Source organism: Anomaloglossus baeobatrachus, chromosome 3 (assembly GCF_048569485.1).
Source record: "Anomaloglossus baeobatrachus isolate aAnoBae1 chromosome 3, aAnoBae1.hap1, whole genome shotgun sequence".
NCBI lineage: Eukaryota > Metazoa > Chordata > Amphibia > Anura > Aromobatidae > Anomaloglossus > Anomaloglossus baeobatrachus.
In genome coordinates, this window is record NC_134355.1 from 571,399,329 (window position 1) to 571,421,799 (window position 22,471).

The 22,471-nt window shown below is 47.3% G+C and overlaps 1 protein-coding gene across 8 annotated transcripts in view; it reads left to right on the forward strand.

The window, feature by feature from the left end:
- Positions 1-22,471, forward strand: part of AGFG1 (ArfGAP with FG repeats 1) — a 125,849-nt gene that overhangs the window by 40,662 nt on the left and 62,716 nt on the right. For all 8 annotated transcript variants that reach the window (XM_075340948.1, XM_075340943.1, XM_075340944.1 and 5 more), the window contains exons 2-3: positions 12,295-12,388; positions 22,228-22,343. In XM_075340948.1, coding sequence (XP_075197063.1) covers positions 12,295-12,388; positions 22,228-22,343 — 210 coding nt within the window. The remainder of the gene's footprint in view (positions 1-12,294; positions 12,389-22,227; positions 22,344-22,471) is intronic.

The window sequence follows — 22,471 nt, forward strand, 5'->3', positions numbered from 1 at the left end:
ATTTACTGGGCTCCTTACCATAGTTTTGATAAAATCACTGATAAATCAGCAGTAGATTATCATCAGAGGACTACTTTGTGTACTGTCAGGTAGTCCAGCATATTCATGAGCTCTGTATAACTGCTAGATCTGCAGCAGAGAAAACATTGATTTTATCACAATGACAGCAAACAGCTGAGTAAGTGACACATCGTTGGAGTCAGGGTCTCTGTCCCTACATTATGCTATCCTGAGATGGGGGAGCAAAAACCGGGTGACACTCGATTTATAGAATAGGATGTCAGAACATTTGCAGGTTTTGCTCATTTCAGTGGTGCGCGACCATCTCTCCGTGGATATCGGCCTGCAGTTCGCTCGTTACTATGACTCTTTTGTCTATATTTTATATATCTGTGAGATCTGGGGAATTTGTCATGTTCGGCTTTCAGTATAGCAGGACCAGGCCATTGGGGAGTGATGCTGACATGGCGGTTATACATGGTTAGATGGGTCTTGTCGGCAGTCCACATGCCAGGACCCAAGGCTTGCCAGCAGAACCGCCAAAGATAAGGGACACCAACATCAACGAATAAAAACTCTTTGTAAAATGATGCATAAGCTCCTACAAAGAAGAAAATGAACGGGGTTTGTATTTGTTGATGCCGGCCTCCCCTATCTTTGGAGTACACTGTTGTGCATCTATTGCCGGGGTGAGGTGACATTTGCATTTCTCCCTAAATTGTCCAGAACACCACATGCCTCCGCTCGCTTCCCTTAGTGGAGTCTGGTCACAGCTAAGTGACACTTACATATCCGGACATCCTCATGACATAAAATAAAACGGGATTCATCAGACGAGGCCGCTCTCTTCTATTGGACTGGATGTTTTGCATACATGGAGTCCAGATATGATGATCACGTTCCCTTTGTAGGGGTTCTGGCAGTGAATTTAGGCACGCTGACCCTGCATCTACCCCTCCCCGTATGTGTCCTCACACCCTTCTCTCATAACCAGCAGGAACATTTACAGCAATGTGTTCTACAGTCGCACTTGTGCAGGATTGAAACGCGTGGTAGTCCTCCGTCCCACGCACATTACCGAGCCTTGTGTGCACGGGTCGTCTTCCTTGGACCACTTTTGGTAGGTACTTGCTGCTTCATCCGGGGAACACCCCTACAACTTTCCGTTTTGGGGATGGGCTGATAAGTTGTTAAATCATTACAAAATTGCCCCTTGCCAAATTTGCCCAGACCCTAACGATTGCAGACCTGCGAGAAGGGGTTAAACTGGTAGAAGATTTAAGTTTACCTATAAGGTTAGGATATGCTATCACTTGATCCTGCAAATGAAGGGACTAAATCAATGCTGCAGCCTCGTCTGCCTCCCCCCCGGCACATGGCATCCTGACCACCCGACTGGGCAGAGCTGTACCAGCCCCATTCACTTGCCATTGTTTTATGAGATGGGGATATGTCTTACATATCAGCACGGTGGCTCAGTGGTTAGCACTGCAGTCTTGCAGCACTGGGGTCCTGGGTTCAAATCCCACCAAGGACACCATCTGCAAGGAGTTTGTATGTTCTCCCCATGTTTGCGTGGGTTTCCTCCGGGGTCTCCGGTTTCCTCCCACACTCCAAAGACATACAGATAGGGACTCTAGATTGTGAGCCCCAATGGGGACAGTGTAGCCAATGTATGTAAAGCGCTGTGGAATTAATAGCGCTATATAAATGAATACAATTATTAATTATTATGAATCTGCTTCTCTATGAAGGCATCTCTAATGGATGATCCTTGATGATTGTAGTGGCCACATAGCTATAAGTCGTGCCTTCACCTGCATTGTAGCGGCTGCGCTTCAAATACTGACATTGTTTTCCTGCCAAGCCATACAATCTACGAACCTTGTGTTCTACCAAAACAAAAGAAAACTATTTTACCGGTATGTACACGCTCATAAAGAATATTTTGCAGAAAAGGAGTGTTTTGTGTACTTAATTTCTGGTTTTTAAGTGACCGGGAGCTCTGCACCAGAAACCTATAGTATTACTTATTACTGCAACTTTTTGTGGGTAGAGACGACTTCTGCGCTCTGAGAAAACCGCTTCCTTCTCTCACCACGTGCAGCCGCCGGGAAGTTGCAGAACGTTTCTTTTTTTTCTTTGTAAAACTGTCACTAGTTGTGAGTTTTACTTTCATATCCCCTGTTACATCATGTTTCAACATTTCCCATTAGTCTTTCATTACTTAAAGGGAATCTGTCACCACCTAATCTAAGAGCAGCCTAATGTGGCGACAGAGACCCTGATTCCAGCAATGTGTCACTTATTTGCTGTAGTTTTGATAGCATTTTATCCATAGGAGAGTATCACTCGAATATTAAAGCCTTAAACATACAGCATGAAAATCGGAGAGAGTGGAGTGCGATAAAACATCACATTTCACTTGGACTAATATTACTCTGTGTCAGCATCCATGAGCGATTATTTCCTCAGCCCTAATCGGATCGAGAAAACAGTTGCAGCATGCTGCGGGTGCAATGAGATCCTTGTTTCTCTCGCACCCATTCAAGTTTCAAAAAAATCGCACTGCACTCACAGTACACCGGTGTACCGCGAGTGCAGGGCGAGAATGGCAAAAGCGGACTACAGAGGAGAGAGGGAGATAAATCCCTCCCTCCCCTCCTCAGCGGCGAAACGTTCCCCCTCAGTGGCGGCCCGATCACGCAATCGGACCTCAGTCGCAGTGACACTCGCATGACACTCTGCTCCCGCTGTGCTGTCAGCGTGAGGTGAGTATCATGCGAGGATCGCATTAGTCCCCCGTGTGGCCCTGGCCTAATATACCTGCTGCCATGTAGCCCTCCATACTTATGAGCTCTGTGTAACCCCACCTCCATCAATGATTGGCACCTTTCTGCCTATGCGCAGTGTACAGAGAGAAAGCTGCCAGTCAGTGGTTTGGGCTCAGCATTCAGAGAACTTGTAGATCTGCAGCAGAAAAAGCAGAATTTGTCAAAGCTGTAGCAAGCAGCCCAGTATGTGACACTTCGCTGGATTTAAGGTCTCTGCCCCTACATCATGCTGCTCTCAGATGTGACAGCAAAACCCCTGTGAGAGATTTTCTGTAAGGCAAATAAGTTTGCTGGATATTGGCCCATAGTGTCAGATTGTGGGAACGTCAGAACATCCGTGGGTTGGCTCCTTCTTTCTGCCGCTAATGCTCTCTTGGGCTGATGGGACACTCATGTAAGCAATGGGCAACCGCACTGAGCACCCTTTATGGCTCTCTTTAAGGTAATGAGAAGTAATAGGAGCCATTTTTTTTCTGCTAGCCTAAAGGAGAGGAGGTCTAAACTATTTAGCAAGAGACTTGCAGGGCAACTAACTCCACATTAAAGGTCCTGTTTACACGGCCTGACTGGCGTTCTTACTGATCGGCGGACATTTTAAATGCCTGTTTACACAAGTAGACCAAAGTAGGCGATACTTGCTGAGTGTCCTATACTAGATCGCTCATTGCACACAGGCTGCACTCATTCTCTGCACGGAGTGTCCTCAGGACAGTGCACCACTGAGAACGATTAATTTTTTTGTAGTACGCAAAAGTTCATTTGACCCAGTGCATGAGCGTTTGGCTCATTCTTCAGATGAATGAAAGCCTTTTTACACAGAAAAATAATCAAGCATGTTTAATAATGATCAATCACATTTATTTTGCAGTAACTGCCCCTTAGGCAAGTTTCACACGTCAGTGAAAAACACAGACGTTCTTCACTGACGTGTAAAACACGCACATGTCCCTCCATGTTCCGTGATTCACGGCACACGTGGGTTATCGAAGTGCAATCCGGGCTCCGTTCTCCGTGGCCCGTGATTGCACATAGAGAATAACTCACCTGTGCCCGCTCCCGCTGTCCTTGGTGCCGAACGCTCCCGCGGTGCAGCATCCGGCCGGCGCTGACCCCCGCAGCATCTGCTTCCGGGTCGGCTGTGTCGTGCATTCATGAATATGCGCGACAGTAATGAACCGGCTCAGAACCAGCAAGCAGAACGGGCTGCAGAGGACATCGCTGGAGCCGGGTGAGTAAAAATGATTTTTATTTTATATGCACGTTTTTTTCTGGCACGTGTTTCAAGGATCACACCACTGCGTGGTCTGTGGGACATCAGTGATGCCAGAAAAAAATGGACATGTCTCCGTGCGGCAATCACAGACACGTGGGTACGCCACACGGAGACAAGGTCAGTGAAAAATCACTGATGTGTGAGCAGACCCATTCATTATAATGGGTCTGCGTATGTCAGTGATTCTGGTACGTTTAAAAAAAAAACCACAAACGTACCAGAATCACTGACGTGTGAAAGGGGCCTTGAATTGAGCCTGGCAAGTCAGATAACTAGTAAATAAGCCCTATAATGAAGGTTAATGCGGTGTATATGTGTTAATATACTCACTGGTCACAGTCTTCTCTGAGATCCAGCACCGTTCTGCTGCTCTTTTGAGTGGTGTCACCACAGTTGACTCTCTGGATCAATGTATGTGTGAGCCGGAAGTCACTTAACAGTGTAAGTCTATAGAGCAGGGGTGGGCAATTAATTTTTCCATGGGGCCGCATGAGAAATTGGGATTGGTTTAGAGGGCCAGGCTAATATAATTAACTCCGTTCTACCCAATATACTACATTACTACACCCCCTCCATATACAACACCTGTAATAAACTACACCACTACACCCCTATATACTACACCTGTAATATACTACATCACTACACCCCCCATATACACCTGTATTATACTACACCACTATATACTACACCTGTAATATACTACATCATTACACCCCATATACTACACCTGTAATATCAATCACTACACCCCTATCTGTAATATACTACATCACTACACCCCTATATACTACACCTGTAATATACTACACCTCCATATAATAAAACTGTAATATACTACACCTCCATATAGTACACCTGTAATATGGGGCGGCACGGAGGCTCAGTGGTTAGCACTGCAGTCTTGCAGCGCTGAAGTCCTGGGTTCAATTCCCACCCAGGACACAATCTGCAAGGACTTTGTATGTTCTCCCCGTGTTTGCGTGGGTTTCCTCCGGGTACTCTGGTTTCCTCCCACACTCCAAAGACATACAGATAGGTAATTTAGAGTGTGAGCCCCAATGAAGACAGTGTACACCTGTAATATACTACACCCCCATATAATACACCTGTAATATACTACACCTCCATATAATAAACCTGTAATACACTACACCTCCATATAGTACACCTGTAATATACTACACCTCCATATAGTACACCTGTAATATACTACACCTCCATATAATAAACCTGTAATATACTACACCTCCATATAATAAACCTGTAATACACTACACCTCCATATAGTACACCTGTAATATACTACACCCCCATATAATACACCTGTAATATACTACACCTCCATATAGTACACCTGTAATATACTACACCTCCATATAGTACACCTGTATTACACTACACCTCCATATAATACACCTGTAATATACTACACCTCCAAATAGTACACCTGTAATATACTACACCTCCATATAGTACACCTGTATTACACTACACCTCCATATAATACACCTGTAATACACTACACCTCCATATAGTACACCTGTAATATACTACACCCCCATATACTACACCTGTAATATAGTACACCTCCATATAGTACACCTGTAATATACTACACCTCCATATAGTACACCTGTATTACACTACACCTCCATATAATACACCTGTAATATACTACACCTCCAAATAGTACACCTGTAATATACTACACCTCCATTTAGTACACCTGTAATATACTACACCCCCATATAGTACACCTGTAATATACTACACCTCCATATAGTACACCTGTAATATACTACACCCCCATATAATACACCTGTAATATACTACACCTCCATATAGTACACCTGTAATATACTACACCTCCATATAGTACACCTGTAATATACTACACCTCCATATAGTACACCTGTAATATACTACACCCCATATAATAAACCTGTAATATACTACACCTCCATATAATAAACCTGTAATACACTACACCTCCATATAGTACACCTGTCATATACTACACCTCCATATAATAAACCTGTAATACACTATACCTCCATATAGTACACCTGTAATATACTACACCCCCATATAATACACCTGTAATATACTACACCTCCATATAGTACAACTGTAATATACTACATCACTATACAACACCCCCATATACTACACCTCCTATATACTACACCTGTAATAAAGCTACATCACTACACTCCATATACTACATCACTATATACACAACACCATATACTACACCTGTAAAACTACACCACTACACCCCCAGTATTAGTCACCAGTCCCCACCCTCCCCCATTGTCCCCTCCTCAGCTTATTAGTCACTACTTACCTCTCCCTTGGTATTGTCCCCGTCCTCAGGCACCTCCGTACAGGCCCCCCGCTGAGCTGCTCCTTCTGTTGTACGGGCCCTGGCTGCGCTGATGATCTTCTCCGAGGGGCCCCCGTCGCTGCTTCTCTCTGTGAAGGCCCCCGCTGTGCCGCTCTTCTCCTGCTGGCTGGGCGGGAACTTTTGAAATCACACATGCGCGCAGTACTGATAACATCACATCGCGCGCGTGTGTCACAGAGAAAGTGCCGGCAGGGAACAGAGGAGAGATTCCTGCGTTCCGCTGCCTGCACTGACTGTGCGGAGCTGCAGGATCTCTCCCTGCCCGGCACGCTGCAGCCCGGCTCCACTGCACCGGCTGAAGACGGGTGGACCGGTCACAGAGAGTAGGCGGGCCTGATGTGGCCCGCGGGCCGCCCCTTGCCCAGGTCTGCTATAGAGCCTCCTTCTGACGCTTTATAGCCATACATTGTAAAAGCCACTTCAGGATCACAAAGGATGTAGTGTACCACAGAGAATCTGCATAGTGGTGCCATCACTCTGAAGAGGAGCTAAATGGTGCTGGATTACAGGAAATCAGTGAGTATATTTAGGCAACTTTGACACTGCGTTTTGCTTTACGTTCAGTGGTCCTGTCGGGGCATCCGTCTGAACCGCCCCTCCCCCACCCTGCAAATCGTGTTTTGGACGCATGTGCCGACAGGGCCATTGACTGTAATGGAGCAGACTACGTTAGCGTATGCTCTGTTTTGTACCGTTTTTGCACATATACGTTTTCTGCAGGAGGACACCCGAACGTAGTCGACTATGTTCAGGTGTCCGTCTGCAGAATACATATGTGCACAAAAATGGTACAAAACAGAGCACACGCTAACGTAGTCTGCTCCATTACAGTCAATGGCCCTGTCGGCACATGCGTCCGAAACACGTTTTGTAGGGTGGGCGAGGGGCGGTTCGAATGGATGCCCCGACGGGACCAGTGAATTTAAAGCAAAACGTAGTGTGCAAGGGGCCTAACGCACATACTACATTATGTGAACATATTCATATTTATTAAAAAAATAAATAAATCATGGGAGTGCTTATTTAACCTGCAGATATTGGTTAATAGTGTTATGAAGGTGTCTGGGCTCTGTTGTGAAAGTGCATCCCCTGGGAGAAAATTAACTCTATTTCTTCCAGGAGCTGCTGGCTGTCAGTCATGCACACAGCACTCACAGCACAGAGTGGCAGCAGGAACCACGCCCCGGCGCTGACTGGCAGCCTCCTGTGTGCCCCGGCGCTGACTGGCAGCCTCCTGTGTGCCCCGGCGCTGACTGGCAGCCTCCTGTGTGCCCCGGCGCTGACTGGCAGCCTCCTGTGTGCCCCGGCGCTGACTGGCAGCCTCCTGTGTGCCCCGGCACCTTGTGATTTACTTATTGTTTAGTAGTGTTCCTGACAATTAGTGGTTATCAATATTGGAGAATCCCTTTAAGATTGCTCTGACTTATGGTAATGCTGCATGTAGCCTAAATGTTAAGAATTTTCTGCTGATTCGTACATCCATATATAAATAGTTGCTGTGTGTGAATAGAAGTGTAGCTTTTCATCCCATCTATTGCCTCGTCTTGTCTATACCAATGAGAATGTGTGAAACGTTTATAGACAAGCACCCACTTGCCGTTTCCCTGTTACTCCTGCCAAATCGTGCCATAAAAGCTTAAAATCCGGATGGTACATATCCCCCGTGTGATAACACGATGACCTCAAGGCTGGGAAAAGATTATTGAAGTAGAAATCTTCAATAACAATACTAGAGGAACGTTTACGGAGTCAGATTAGCGGAGAGTACAGGGATGAGACCTCCATGTGATGCGGAGAGCGTGAGTACAGCCAGAAGCTCCAGGACCGCGGCTGTGGAGGGGTCCTGTATAAGACAGAGGGCCTGGGCTAGTGGGAGACCTGGAGATCATTAAATATGTACTATAGAATTAAGTTTTATTCACCAAAAAACGCTAAAAGAACGGACATGCTGCAGTTTTCCAATTCAGTCAAGGAAAAAAAACAATTGTGTTCATGAGACATCTGACGTTTCATCGCTTTTCATGGTACTTTTAAACAGGAAAAAAACCCACAGCTTTTAATTTGGATAAAAAAAAGCTGAAAAAACACAATGTGTGAACATAGCCTAAGATGAGCAGACAAAAGGCAAACAAGCTTTGTAAGAACACTCCTTTCCTATTGATCGGCCATGTAAACCTGGCAGCTGATTTGATTCTTAGACCGGCATAAGAATCATCAGTCATCAACCTGTGCATGACTTTGGTAGGAATGATTACGATTGGTGCGGAGCTTGAGCATGTGAGTTATGGGGGCCGTTGTAGACCACCCCTATAATGTAGAGCTGATCTTCCAGATCCTGAGGCCAAGAGTTTACAGAATTTCTACAGTGTGCCATGTTGTCCTTTGTTCCACTTTTCCTCACTCCTATTCTCCCAATGTAAACGCTAGAATCTTGTTACATGCCCTGCACTATAACACATTCATAATTGGGAAGGTCACATGACTAGATGTGCATGCTCAAGTGTGAATCAAGTGCTGCCATAGCAACCCCAGAGCATGCATAATATATACATGTAAAGCTGAACAAATCAATTCCCAGTACCCATGTCGGTGTTTCGCGACTGCCAGGCTGGGGTCCTGCAATCTGCCTCCTACCAGCTGACCTGTCGCAATGTCCTGTGTACACCACTCCGCAACGATGACCTTGCACCAGGGCTGAAAATCAGAAGAGGCCCCAGGGATCCTGGCAGGTAGGAGGTGGTGCACAGTGTTCTTATTAGGTGGCTACAGAATACGGATGTGGCCACTGGACCAAGCTCCTGTGGGTATATTCTCACATCTCTATACAGTGCCTTAGTAGCTGGTCAGAGAATGGATTCAATATGTCGCCTCTTCACTGAGAAAGACAAAGTATAATGATGACAGTATTCTGGTGTCACCTAATATTGTATATATGGAGAGTGCCGGCTGTCCGGGGTATCATTCACTCACCTACAACATCTGCTATTCCACCTCGCCCTGCAGTAATTAGCTGAACCACATGCTGCAGGGTGCGTGTACCCGTAACTCTACACGGATACCCTATCTGCCGGTGTGCACAGTATATACACCGTTATCTGTGTCACCCAGAGAAAGCGCCCAGTCTTACAGCATGTCTCCTGACATATATAGAACAGTCCCCTCTTATTATTCAGGTGCCGGGTCCTGTTACTGCGCAGCTTTCCTGTCTCGTTTGGTTTAATTACTTTCCTTGGCATTTGACCAGGCGACATGGCAAATATGCTGCTCAAATTACAGGAAAATCAGATTTTTATGTTAATTGCCTTAATACAATGCAATACCATTATAATGAGCATTTCATGTATTCCTGTTTGCTGTCCTTAAAGGGAACCAATCAGCAGGATTTTCGTATATAACCTAAAGCCAGTGCTATACTGGCACTATCAGACTGATTCTATACATACCTGTAGTGGTCAGCTCCGATATGTAGGCTTTAAATTCCAAAAAAGTAAAGTTTATAAAATCACCAGCTTCTTGAGTGACAGCAGCTGAGGATCAGATAATATCTGGGGGGAATTCAGAGTTATCCCCTTCACCTATGAGAATTAGCATAAGTATTATACAGATGATTCACTTTGTCTGTTGCAGGACCTGTGGTGAGGTCATACCCATGTGACCTGAAGGGGCGGGGCCTCAGCCAACAAATAAGGATACCAGGTCACATGGGTATGACCTCACACAGGTCCTGCTAGGTCGATTGTATCATACTTATGCTAATTCTAACAGAGGGAGGGGATAACTATGCATATATTATCTGCTCTATTGCAACTGCCACTCAAGCAGCTGCCGGTTTTTTTAAACTTTACTTTCTTGGATTTGAAAGCCCAAACATCGGAGCTGACCACTCCAGGTATGTATAGACTCAGCCTGATGGCGCCAGTATAGCACTGGCTTTAGCTTATGTACGAAAATCCTGGTGATTTGGTTCCCTTTTAAAGGGGCATCCCCATCTATGTGAAGTGTTGGCATATTGTTAGGATATAGGCGTGCGAGAATTGGGGGCATCAGTAGTGATTTTCACTCCCCCAGCCAACGGTTCTTCTGCCATCCGCTGTGCACAGATCTGCAGCGTGGCCCTATAATTGTGAATGTGGCCAGATCCAGGTCCTTACCTATCTGGATGGCGCCAATATGGAGAGAAAACATAGAAGAAAATGCACAGCTGCCCCTTTTCTTTTCATGACCAGTGGAAGTTACACTGGCTGCGTCCCACCAGTCATAAAACTAAGACTTTATGTAATGTATCATATATCTGTTTGTCAGTTTTTGGTGCATTTTCTGGGGAAGCGGTGGCCATATTGGAGGCATGTATCTCTTTTCTGCACTGAGCAGCATGGTGTGTGCGGTCAATAGACTTGGTGTCCAAGAAGTGTTGCAGCATCTTAGGGTACTTTCACACTTGCATTTTCTCCCTTCCGTCACAATCCGCCTTTTTGGAAAACAGTGGAATCCGTTAACGGATTTCGCTGTTTCCCATAGACTTGTATGGATGACTGATTGTGCCAAAAGTACCTGCGTTGATTCCGCCGGGCGGAAGGAATGCAGCATGTAACATTTTTTGAGCGGCGTAATCTCTGTTTTTCACTGCGCATGCTCATTTTTTAATTTTTTTTTTTTTTTTTTTATCACAGAAACTTTATTTTGTGTCTCGGTGGCCGAACGTTCAGCTGAGCGCCCGGCCGCCGGCATGTGAGAGCTCTCAGCTGAGCGCCGGGCCGCCGGAATGTGAGAGCTCTCAGCTGAGCGCCGGGCCGCCGGCATGTGAAAGCTCTCAGCTGAGCGCCGGGCCGCCGGCATGTGAGAGCTCTCAGCTGAGCGCCGGGCCGCCGGCATGTGAGAGCTCTCAGCTGAGCGCCCGGCCGCCGGCATGTGAGAGCTCTCAGCTGAGCGCCGGGCCGCCGGAATGTGAGAGCTCTCAGCTGAGCGCCGGGCCGCCGGCATGTGAAAGCTCTCAGCTGAGCGCCGGGCCGCCGGCATGTGAGAGCTCTCAGCTGAGCGCCGGGCCGCCGGCATGTGAGAGCTCTCAGCTGAGCGCCGGGCCGCCGGCATGTGAGAGCTCTCAGCTGAGCGCCCGGCCGCCGGCATGTGAGAGCTCTCAGCTGAGCGCCCGGCCGCCGGCATGTGAGAGCTCTCAGCTGAGCGCCCGGCAGCCGGCTTTTGAGAGCTCTCAGCTGAGCGCCCGGCAGCCGGCTTTTGAGAGCGATCAGCTGATCGTTCACAATAGTCTGCTGCCGGTAAAACGTTACAGAAGAAAAAAAAAAAAGCTTTCCGTTGTTTTGTACGATCCGCTGCATCCGTTGTGCCATTATATGCAACGAATCCGTCACACAATGCAATGCAACGGATGCCGTTCAACGCAAGTGTGAAACTAGCCTTATCCGTGTGCTTGGTGGTACTATCCTGGCACGTGTAGACCTCCAGAGAGTACAGCTGTCATGAGACTGCCCTACCTCTGCTGACTCTGCCCTAGGCTACACAGCTAAGCTTACACGTGAATTATAAGAAGCTGAAATGTTACTTTTGTATGTGTATTAAAACGGAACTATTTCAGGGTTTTGTTTACCGCATATGTACAGTATAGTCAGAGAATAGTAACATCCTCCAAATATTGACAAAACCTGTGTATAACCTGTATAAATATTAATTGCACCGTGCATCTTTTACAGGTCTTCAGTAACAGTGTTTTTATAATTTCGCTGTTCTTGTTTATAATGGGTCTTTCTTTTGATCTCCCGCAGGCGCGGTTTGAACCCACCCCACCGAGTGAAGTCAATCTCTATGACCACTTTTACACAGCAAGAAATAGAATTCCTTCAGAAACACAGCAATGATGTAAGTGTCACCACATCGCCCCATACAGTGCCTGCGCATCAACCTAAATCACACGTAGGAATCGTGATCTTGTGTAACCTGGATGCAATATATAACTGTAGGGTAGAACAGCTCCGATTGCACCTCACATCACACTTTTATGTATTGTGTGCAGGTGAGGCGGATGGCCAGTGGCATCCAAAATCTACAGTCATTGACATTTCTGTATGTGTTAATGGAGTTTTGAAACCCTCATCCACATGTAGTAGAAACAATCCGCACTGAAATCAGGGCACGCTGCAGATGTTCAGAGCTGCCGGATCCTCATTTCTATGCAGGAAACATTCAGATTTTCAATGGCCGAGATCCCTGGATAGATGGATTCTATGGTGGATGTGCATCGTACATCTGCAACACGTGCAGCTTTTGCACCGGTGGATACAGACCGAAAAAGGTCCCTGTGTGAAAACAATATACGGACCCTTTACAGTCCATATGGCTCATTATAATGCACAATCCCACCTGCTTTAGAGGTAGAAATTGCCCCTTACCTCTTGGGCCCCTGTGGGTTGCACCAATCATATATCTGCCCCCGAGCTTTTGTATGAGAATAATTCCATTTTGTAGAGCAGGTCTCTGAAACCTGAGCTCCGGGGATACATGTATTTCACAAACTTGCAAGGAAAGCCTCCCGGTGGCACTATGAGGCTGTAGCTCTATATTATGGTAGAAGGTGGGCTTTGGTCTAACCTGTGTATTAATGTTTAATGTATTCATTGCATTGTTTGAACTTATGTTGCAATTATTTTGGATCATCCATGGGGTATTCACATCTGCATAATCATTTAGCAGTATAGAAAGTGACCACTCTAGGGGTCCAGACTTATGATATTGATGACCTATCCTCAGCATAGGTCCTTGATAAATCAGATTGGTGGGGGTCCGAAACCCGGCACCCCTAAGGATCAGCTGTTGTAAGCTCAGGTGGTGGCCAGATGTAAATATGTTGAAAGTAGTTGCGCAGCGCAGCTTTATTGAATGTGCAATGCTGCAGAACATCTGCCTTCCAGGGGTGCTGGGTGTGTGACCCCAACCGATCTGGTATTGATGACGTATCGCAAGGATGTTCTCCTATACCTTCAGGTCAGACAACTATAAGCTTGTGCGATGGTGAGAATAACAAAATCAAACTTATTTTGTGAAACCCTTTCCTTTGCTTGTCACCGTCCCTTTAGAGTAATTAGCCCGGACATTAACCAGGATGACAGATTAGCTCATTAGGTTCTTGCTAAAACATAAAAGTGACTCCATTTATTGAAGTGCGCCTCCATTGTCTCCAGCCTGTGTAATCCGCGCCGGCCGTGGTGAGTGTGTATTGTGCACACATTGTGCTGTTTTGCCCGGTTCTTTCACGTTTATGCTGAAAGTAAAGCGCTGGTTTGTGGCTGTGTAAATACACCTTGTGAGCGGAGTCCAGTCCTGTCCGCTGAGCACTATGCGGGCCTTTGTTTTCTAGCAGGAAGGCCCTGACTATAGAGCAGGAAATTATAATTGGTGACCTTTATGTTTCCCTGCCAACTCAGCTACTGCCTGGAGTAAGGAAGGCAAAGTGTCTTATATGCAGCTGTTTGCTATCCCGTCTCCTGCTACAGTCACATATGTCATCTTTATATGTTAGGGGGAACTCTTAACCAGAGATCACTAGTTGCCTACTGCCTGGCCTAATTGGTATAGACCAAGTGCATGCGTAAAGAATTCACACCAGACACAGTCTCATGTGAAATCTCTTCTTGATCACAGTGAAGATGGCACCGAACAGAGAGCGTACAGAGGATGCGTCCTCTTGATATACGCTAGAGGCGTACACAAGTTCAGATATGCCCATTTAGTGGGACAGTTCATGGGCTAGCCAATGGGGAGATCTGTGTTGCTGTTGATGGGTGGGTCTGACTTCAGTGGATGAATCCAGGGTGATGGGAGGGACGTCATCTGGTGGATCCATGCTGATGGTAGGGTCTGTGATGTCATCGGGGGCCATCTTTGTGATGCTGATAGGCGGTTCTATGATGTCATCGGGGGCCATTTTGGGTTCCTCTGAAAACTGACTGGCTTATGTATAGAGAATTGATTTAATTGAACACACTTCTCACAATGCTCTATGTCCAGAGGTTAATTAAGTATTTCATTTTTATGGCTCTCCTCAACATATATACCGTATTTTTTCGGAACATAAGATGCACTTTTTCCCCCCAAATGTTGGGGGAAAGTGGGGGGGTGCGTCTTATGATCTGAATGTGGCTGCGGGGAATGAGGGTGCTGCGGTGGAGCGGGTCATCGGGGGCATGAGCAGGCTGTAGCAGCCTGCCGTGACCATGTGGACCCGCTCATTTAATATGCATGCCCATCCCCCGCCCATCATCCCTCAGCACTGAAGCAGGGACTGACAGATGGGCGGGGGATAAGCAGCCGGCCCGCATGATCACCCCTGGCAACTACGGCCTGGAGTGATCATGTGCGGCTGTATTCACTGCTCCCCACGCATCATTATCAGCGCGGGGAGCAGTGAATCCGTGTACAGTACTCACCGTTCCCCTGCAGCATCGCTCGTTCTCCCGTCTGTCAGCGGCAGCGCCGCTGAGTGGAGCCGTCCCCGTTAGCCTGCTGCATCGCGATCATCTCCTGTGTCTGTGCCGTCGGCTGGGTGGAGGCTAGCGGCGCGCACAGCGATGACGTCATAGCTGTGCGCACGTGTCCACACGCAGCCGCCTGCCCGGCACAGACACGGGAGATGATCGCGGTGCAGCAGGCTAACTGGGACGGCTCCTCTCAGCGGCGCTGCCGCTGACACAGATGGGAGGACAAGTGATGCTGCTGGAGAACGGGGACTGCTCCACTCAGCGGCGCTGCCACTGACACAGACCGGAGGATGAGCGATGCTGCAGGGAGTGAGGTGAGGTGAGGTGAGTATGAACGTTTTTTTTTTTTTTTATGTGCCACAGGATGCGGCCATACACCAGGATGGGGTCATCTGAGCAGGATGGGATCATCTGAGCAGGATGGGATCATCTGAGCAGGATGGGGTCATCTGAGCAGGATGGGGTCATATGAGCAGGATGGGGTCATATGAGCAGGATGGGGTCATATGAGCAGGATGGGGTCATATGAGCAGGATGGGGTCATATGAGCAGGATGGGGTCATATGAGCAGGATGGGGTCATATGAGCAGGATGGGGTCATATGAGCAGGATGGGGTCATATGAGCAGGATGGGGTCATATGAGCAGGATGGGGTCATATGAGCAGGATGGGGTCATATGAGCAGGATGGGGTCATATGAGCAGGATGGGGTCATATGAGCAGGATGGGGTCATATGAGCAGGATGGGGTCATATGAGCAGGATGGGGTCATATGAGCAGGATGGGGTCATATGAGCAGGATGGGGTCATATGAGCAGGATGGGGTCATATGAGCAGGATGGGGTCATCTGAGCAGGATGGGGTCATCTGAGCAGGATGGGGTCATCTGAGCAGGATGGGGTCATCTGAGCAGGATGGGGTCATCTGAGCAGGATGGGGTCATCTGAGCAGGATGGGGTCATCTGAGCAGGATGGGGTCATCTGAGCAGGATGGGGTCATCTGAGCAGGATGGGGTCATCTGAGCAGGATGGGGTCATCTGAGCAGGATGGGGTCATCTGAGCAGGATGGGGTCATCTGAGCAGGATGGGGTCATCTGAGCAGGATGGGGTCATCTGAGCAGGATGGGGTCATCTGAGCAGGATGGGGTCATCTGAGCAGGATGGGGTCATATGCCATATGATGGGTTATATAGCAGGATGCGGCCATATGGCAGGATGACGGTATATAGCAGGATGAGGGACATATACTGTATATACAAGGCAGGAGGATCATTACCAGGATGCGGCACCTTAGTAGAGAATTTGGGGACATTACCCCCATAACAGTGTCAGCAGCAGATCCTCGCCCCATAACAGTGTGTCATGACCACATTTTTTGCTTAAAATTTTATTTTCCTCCTCTAAAACCAGGGTGCGTCTTATAGTCCGGTGCGTCTTATAGTCCGAAAAATACGGTATGTGAGATTATTTGTAGATTAAACTGGCTGTAGATAGATTTATCTGCAGGTCACTGGATGGTCTGGAATATTTCAGCAGCATCTGCTGTTAAAGGGGTTATCTGGGACTTTAATATTGATGGATACTTAGGATGCTCTTGAACAACCAAAGGTAACCTTAGACTAGCTAAAGTGCAGATTTGCTGATATTGCGGTGTCTGGGGTTGTCATTAAAGGGGTTATCTGAGACCTTAGCATTGATGACCTTTCCTTAGGATAGGCCATCATTGTCTCATTGGTGGGGGTGCTATACCCGGCACCCCTGATGATAAGTTGTTCCAGGTGCTGCCATAGCCGGCCGGTACTACTTAGTTTAGGAGTTGTACCCCTCTGGCGATAGAATAGTGGCTGTGGCTGGGTGCTACACATGCGCTTTCTACTTATTCAAAAAGGGCAACACTACAAAGTTGACTTAGTTGTGCAGCTCCACAACAAAGTTCCAGTGGTGGAACCAGGAACCGCTGATGTTCGCGGGAGCTGGGTGTCGCACCCCTACCAATCAGACATTGATGACCTATCCTAAGGAAAGGTCTTGCCGATCGGCTGTTCCCGCTGGAACTTTGTTTCGGAGCTGCACAATTCAGTCAACTTTGTTGTGTCCCCCTTTTTGAATAAGTAGAAAGCGTATGTGTAGCACCCAACCACTATTCTATCGCCTGAGGGGTCCTGTTCCTAAACGGAGTAGTATCGGATGGCAGGAACCGGAACTGCTGATCATCAGGGGTGCCGGGTGTCGCACCCCAAATATACTAAGGAAAGGTCATCAATGTTAGCCCCATACAACCCCTTTAATGACAGCCCCAGACACCAGAATATCAGTAGAGCTGCACTCTAATTTGTCTATGGTTGGCATTGGTTGTTGTTTTGATGTCACAGCATAACCCCTTTATTACCTATCCACAGGTTATGCGGTGGTCAAGTCAATGTGACTGGGGACGTTTTGGAGTACGAGGTACTCTTGTCACTTTGAGAATGGGAGCTGCAGTGCACATGCTCGACCAGGGCTGCATTCATCCTGTGGGGCTCCTGAGCACTGCGCACGGCTTTTTACAGCAGCCACATAGAAAAGGAATAACGTGGCAGTCGGGCATCCGACCTTGCGCCAATCTGCCGCTCCGTGCAGGTCCCAGCGGTGGTATACCACCAATAAGCAAGCCATCTCCTATCACCCGGGTAGTGATAATTTGTTTAATGAGACCCCTTTAATGCAGCTGTATACATTAGATGGCTATCACCCCCGCCCCTTCTAAGCCCCCTCCTAAAGTGGTTGTGCTTGTTGAAATCTATTACAAGTATAAGGACCCCCATGTACAGTAGGGGAACAACCTTTTCTGAGTTGAGGGCCTTGTTGTCAGGTTAAATTAATCTAAGGTGTGCAATAAAAGAAAAGACAACCATATTGAAATCCTATTCCATGACTGACTGACTAAAAAGTGCCATTTGTAAGGGTGCGGTCAAGCGAACCAAAGAGGAAGGGCCTACACTGACACTAAACCTTTCCCGGCTTTTCGGAACAGACGACTCTTCCTCCTCCAGGGCTCCCCCTCTGTGGGCCTGAGACCACAGCTTAAATCATCCTTCCTCCCGAGGACCAGTGATGGAGCCTGATCACCACGCACCCCTTAAACTTCAGGAGGGAGCACATAAGAGACCTGCATCCCATATAGTGACGAACACACATTGAGAAATGAATGAAATAAGGCGTTTTCTGTGACTAACAAACGTGACCTTCAATCAGGAATGTAAAATACCTCTGCCTAGCCAGAAGGGTCAGCATTAGGCGGTGTGCTTACATAGTATGGGTAAAAAAAGCCTGAAAGTGAAGGTCTGTGCAAACATGCCATCGCTCATGTGGCTTCCCACACCCAGCGCGTTTGAGCAGCCCCACTCCTGAGGCACGTTTGCACCCCAGGCTCTCATTTGCTCACCTCATATATTTGATGCTGAAAAGCGATTCTAGGACTCCCACCTTTTTGAACTGGGTCTAATTTTCTTCTGTTCACACTCAAGAAATGAAGAAACCATGAGTGCAACTCTATTTTGGTTGTGGAGAGGTTCACTACACCCATAAAATTTCAAAGCCATACAGTATGTCACAAAAGTGAGTACACCCCTCACATTTCTGTAAATATTTTATATCTTTTTATTGGAAAACACTGAAGATATGACACTTTGATACAGTGTAAAGCAGTCAGTGTACAGCTTGAATAACAGTGGAAATTTGGTGCCCTCTAAATAACTCAAACACAGCCATTAATGTCTAAACTGCTGGCAACAAAAGGGAGTACATGACTAAGTGAAAATGGCCAAATTGGGCCCAAGGTTCAAGTTTTTGTGTGGCCACCATTTTTTTAAGCAGTGCCTTAACTTTCTTGGGCATGGAATTCACTAGAGCTTCACAGGAGCCACTGGATCATCTTCCATCCTCCATGACGACATCACGTAGCTGGTGGATGTTAGAGACCTTTTGCTCCTCCACCTTCCATTTGAGAATCCCCCCAGAGATGCTCAATAGGGTTGCTTTTAGGTCTGGAGACACACTTGGCCAGTCCACCACCTTGCCTATGTGCCCACGGGACTCTGTATCTGCGGATTTTTCTGCATCAAAATCCGCAGCTTTCCCCCGGAATACGCACCTTTTCATAGGTGCGGATTTTGTGTGTTTTTTTTTTTTTTTTTCCCCCTCCCAATTGAATAGGCAAAATCCGCACGAAAACCCGCAACAATAATTGACATGCTGCAGATTTTTCTGCACGAAAATCTGTACGATTTCCGCTGCGGAAAAATCTGCAGCGTGGGCACAGCATTTCCCAAATGCCATAGAAATGGCTGGGGAGTAGCTGTGCTGCAGATTTCTGGAAAATCCGCGACTTTTCCGCGAGAAATCCGCGGTAAAATCCGGGCATTTTCCGCAGCGTGGGCACATAGCCCTCTGTTATTTGAACGAGGCAGTTGTTGTTTTGGAGGTGTTTTGGGGCCATTATCGTGTTGGAATATGAAAGGAGGCGATCATGCTCTGCTTCAGTATGTCACAGTACATGTTGACATTCTTGGTTCTCTCAATGACCTGTAGCTCCCCACAGCCAGCAGCACTCATGCAGCCCCAAACCATGACACACCTATCACCACGCTTGACTGCAGGGAAGACACAATTGTCTTTGTCCTCACCTGGTTGCCGCCACGCACACTTGACATCATCTGAACCAAATAAGTTTATCTTTGCCGCATGAGACCACAGGACATGATAGCATGGTAGCAGTAATCCATATCCTTAAGGTCCAGTCACACTAAGCAACTTACCAGCGATCCCAACAACGATAGGGATCGCTGGTAAGTTGCTAGGAGGTTGCTGGTGAGATGTCACACTGCGACGCTCCAGCGATCCCACCAGCAACCTGACCTGGCAGGGATCGCTGGAGCGTGGCTACACGAGTTGCTGGTGAGCTCACCAGCAACCAGTGACCAGCCCCCAGCGCCACGTGGAAGATGCTGCGCTTGGTAACTAAGGTAAATATCGGGTAACCAACCCGATATTTACCTTGGTTACCACCGCACGGAGCTACACGTGCAGAGAGCAGGGAGCAGCGCACACTGAGCGCTGGCTCCTTGCTCTCCTAGCTACAGCACACATCGGGTTAATTACCCGATGTATGCTGCAGCTAAATGTGCACAGAGCAGGGAGCAGCGCACACTGAGCGCTGGCTCCCTGCTCTCCTACTTACAGCACACATGGGGTTAATTACCTGATGTGTGCTGCAGCTACATGTGCACAGAGCAGGGAGCAGCGCACAATGCTTAGCACTGGCTCCCTGCTCTCCTACTTACAGCACACATCAGGTTAATTAACCCGATGTGTCCTGCAGCTAGCTACATGTGCACAGAGCAGGAGCCGGCAGCACAGGCAGTGAGAGCGGGGGAGGCTGGTATCGAAGGTAAATATCGGGTAACCAAGGACAGGGCTTCTTGGTTACCCGATGTTTACATTGGTTACCAGCCTCTGCAGAAGCCGGCTCCTTCTGCCTGCACATTTAGTTGTTGCTGTCTCGCTGTCACACACAGCGATCTGTGCTTCACAGCGGGACAGCAACAACTAAAAAATGGCCCAGGACATTCAGCAACAACCAACGACCTCACAGCAGGGGCCAGGTTGTTGCTGGATGTCACACACAGCGACATCGCTAGCAACATCACAAAAGTTGTTCGTTAGCAGCGATGTTGCTAGCGATGTTGCTTAGTGTGACGGGGCCTTTAGTCTGCTTGTCTTCACCATTCCAAGCTTTCTTGTGCATAATCTTTAGAAGAGGCTTCCTTCTGGGATGACAGCCATGAAGACCAATTTGATGCACTATGCAGCGTATTGTCTGAGCACTGACTGGCTGACCCCACACTCCCTTAACATCTACACCAATGCTGGCAGCACTCCTACATCTATTTTTAAAAGACAACCTCTGGCTAGGACACTCAGCATGTGCACTCAACTTTGGTCGACCAAGGCGAGACCTGTTCTGAGTGGAACCTGTCTTGCTAAACCTCTGTATGCTTTTGGCCACCGTGCTGCAGCTCCGTTTCCAGCTGTTTTCAATACTCTTATAGCCTAGGTCCTCTTTATGTGGAGGAACAATTCTTTTTTCAGGCCCTCACAGAATTCTTTGTCATGAGGAGCCATGTTGAACTTCCAGTGACCACTATGAGAGAGTGTGTGAGAGATAACACCAAGTGTAACACCCCTCTTCCCCATTCACACCTGAGACCTTGTACCACTAATGAGTCACATGACTCCGGGGAGGGAAATGGCTAATTGGGCACAATTTGGCCATTTTCACTTCGGGGTGTACTCACTTTTGTTGCCAGCGGTTTAGACATTAATAGCTGTGTGTTGAGTTATTTAGAGGGCACCAAATTAACTCGGTTATACAAGCTGTACACCGACTACTGTACATGTCAACCCTGTATGCCATTACTCTGTACTTGTCCCTGCTCCTGTGCCATCTGACATGAGAATATGCGTGAGCAGATGGTGGGCACAGAAGCGTGATTGAGAGCAGATGGTGGGCTCTGTACAGGGTGGCATGGCGGGGCTGCATGTGGTCCTTGTTATTTGGTTGGCCAATGTTTGTGTGTACACCTGTATAATTTCCGCTCTTACGGGGTGGTATAGAGCTGTGCTATGACTTGGTGGATGATGTGCACTTTGGTATTAGGAATTTTTTTTTTTCTTTCTCTTAATCCTGAATCATTTGTCCTGTCCTTTTTAGTTAGAAGGGTCCCGTCCTGGTAAATGATCCAAGGGTGAATGAAGTCCTACCGCTGTTACCAGCAGGATATGCTCTGTACATTGCTCCGGTGTAATGTTCTGTGCGCTGGATCCTCCAGAGAGAAGGGGCACTGCGAGTCAGGGATTATGCTCCGCCAACGAGAGGACACCCTCCTCTATTAATATTGCATGTCCTAATGTTTACAGAATGCTAAATAAGCAAATTACAATCATTTTACCTTCAGCATCTATTTTATATCAGTGGAGTCGGGATCATTTGCCAAAAACCTACAGTGATTTTTATTTCCTTTTTTTTTCTGTGTAATTCCTGCTCAGTCGGAATTTCAGCCACATCGCCTCGTACTGAATGTGCTTCTTTATACTGTGAACTTTTCACCTTGCGTCCCGCGACTTTCTAAATGAAAGTAATGTGTAATCTAAGCTTATTCTGACTATTTATTATTTTATTCTAGGTGTGCAAACAGATTTGGTTAGGATTATTTGATGATAGGTCTTCTGCTATCCCAGACTTCAGAGATCCTCAAAAAGTTAAAGAATTCCTACAAGAAAAATACGAGAAGAAGCGATGGTAAGTGCAGCCGAGCCTGTCCTACTGTAATCATAGAAGATGAATTAGTTCTGCTGAGTTAGGCTGCTTTCACACTACGTTTTTTTTTTTTAACATGCGTCATGAACGTTTTTTTGCTGTAAAAGTGG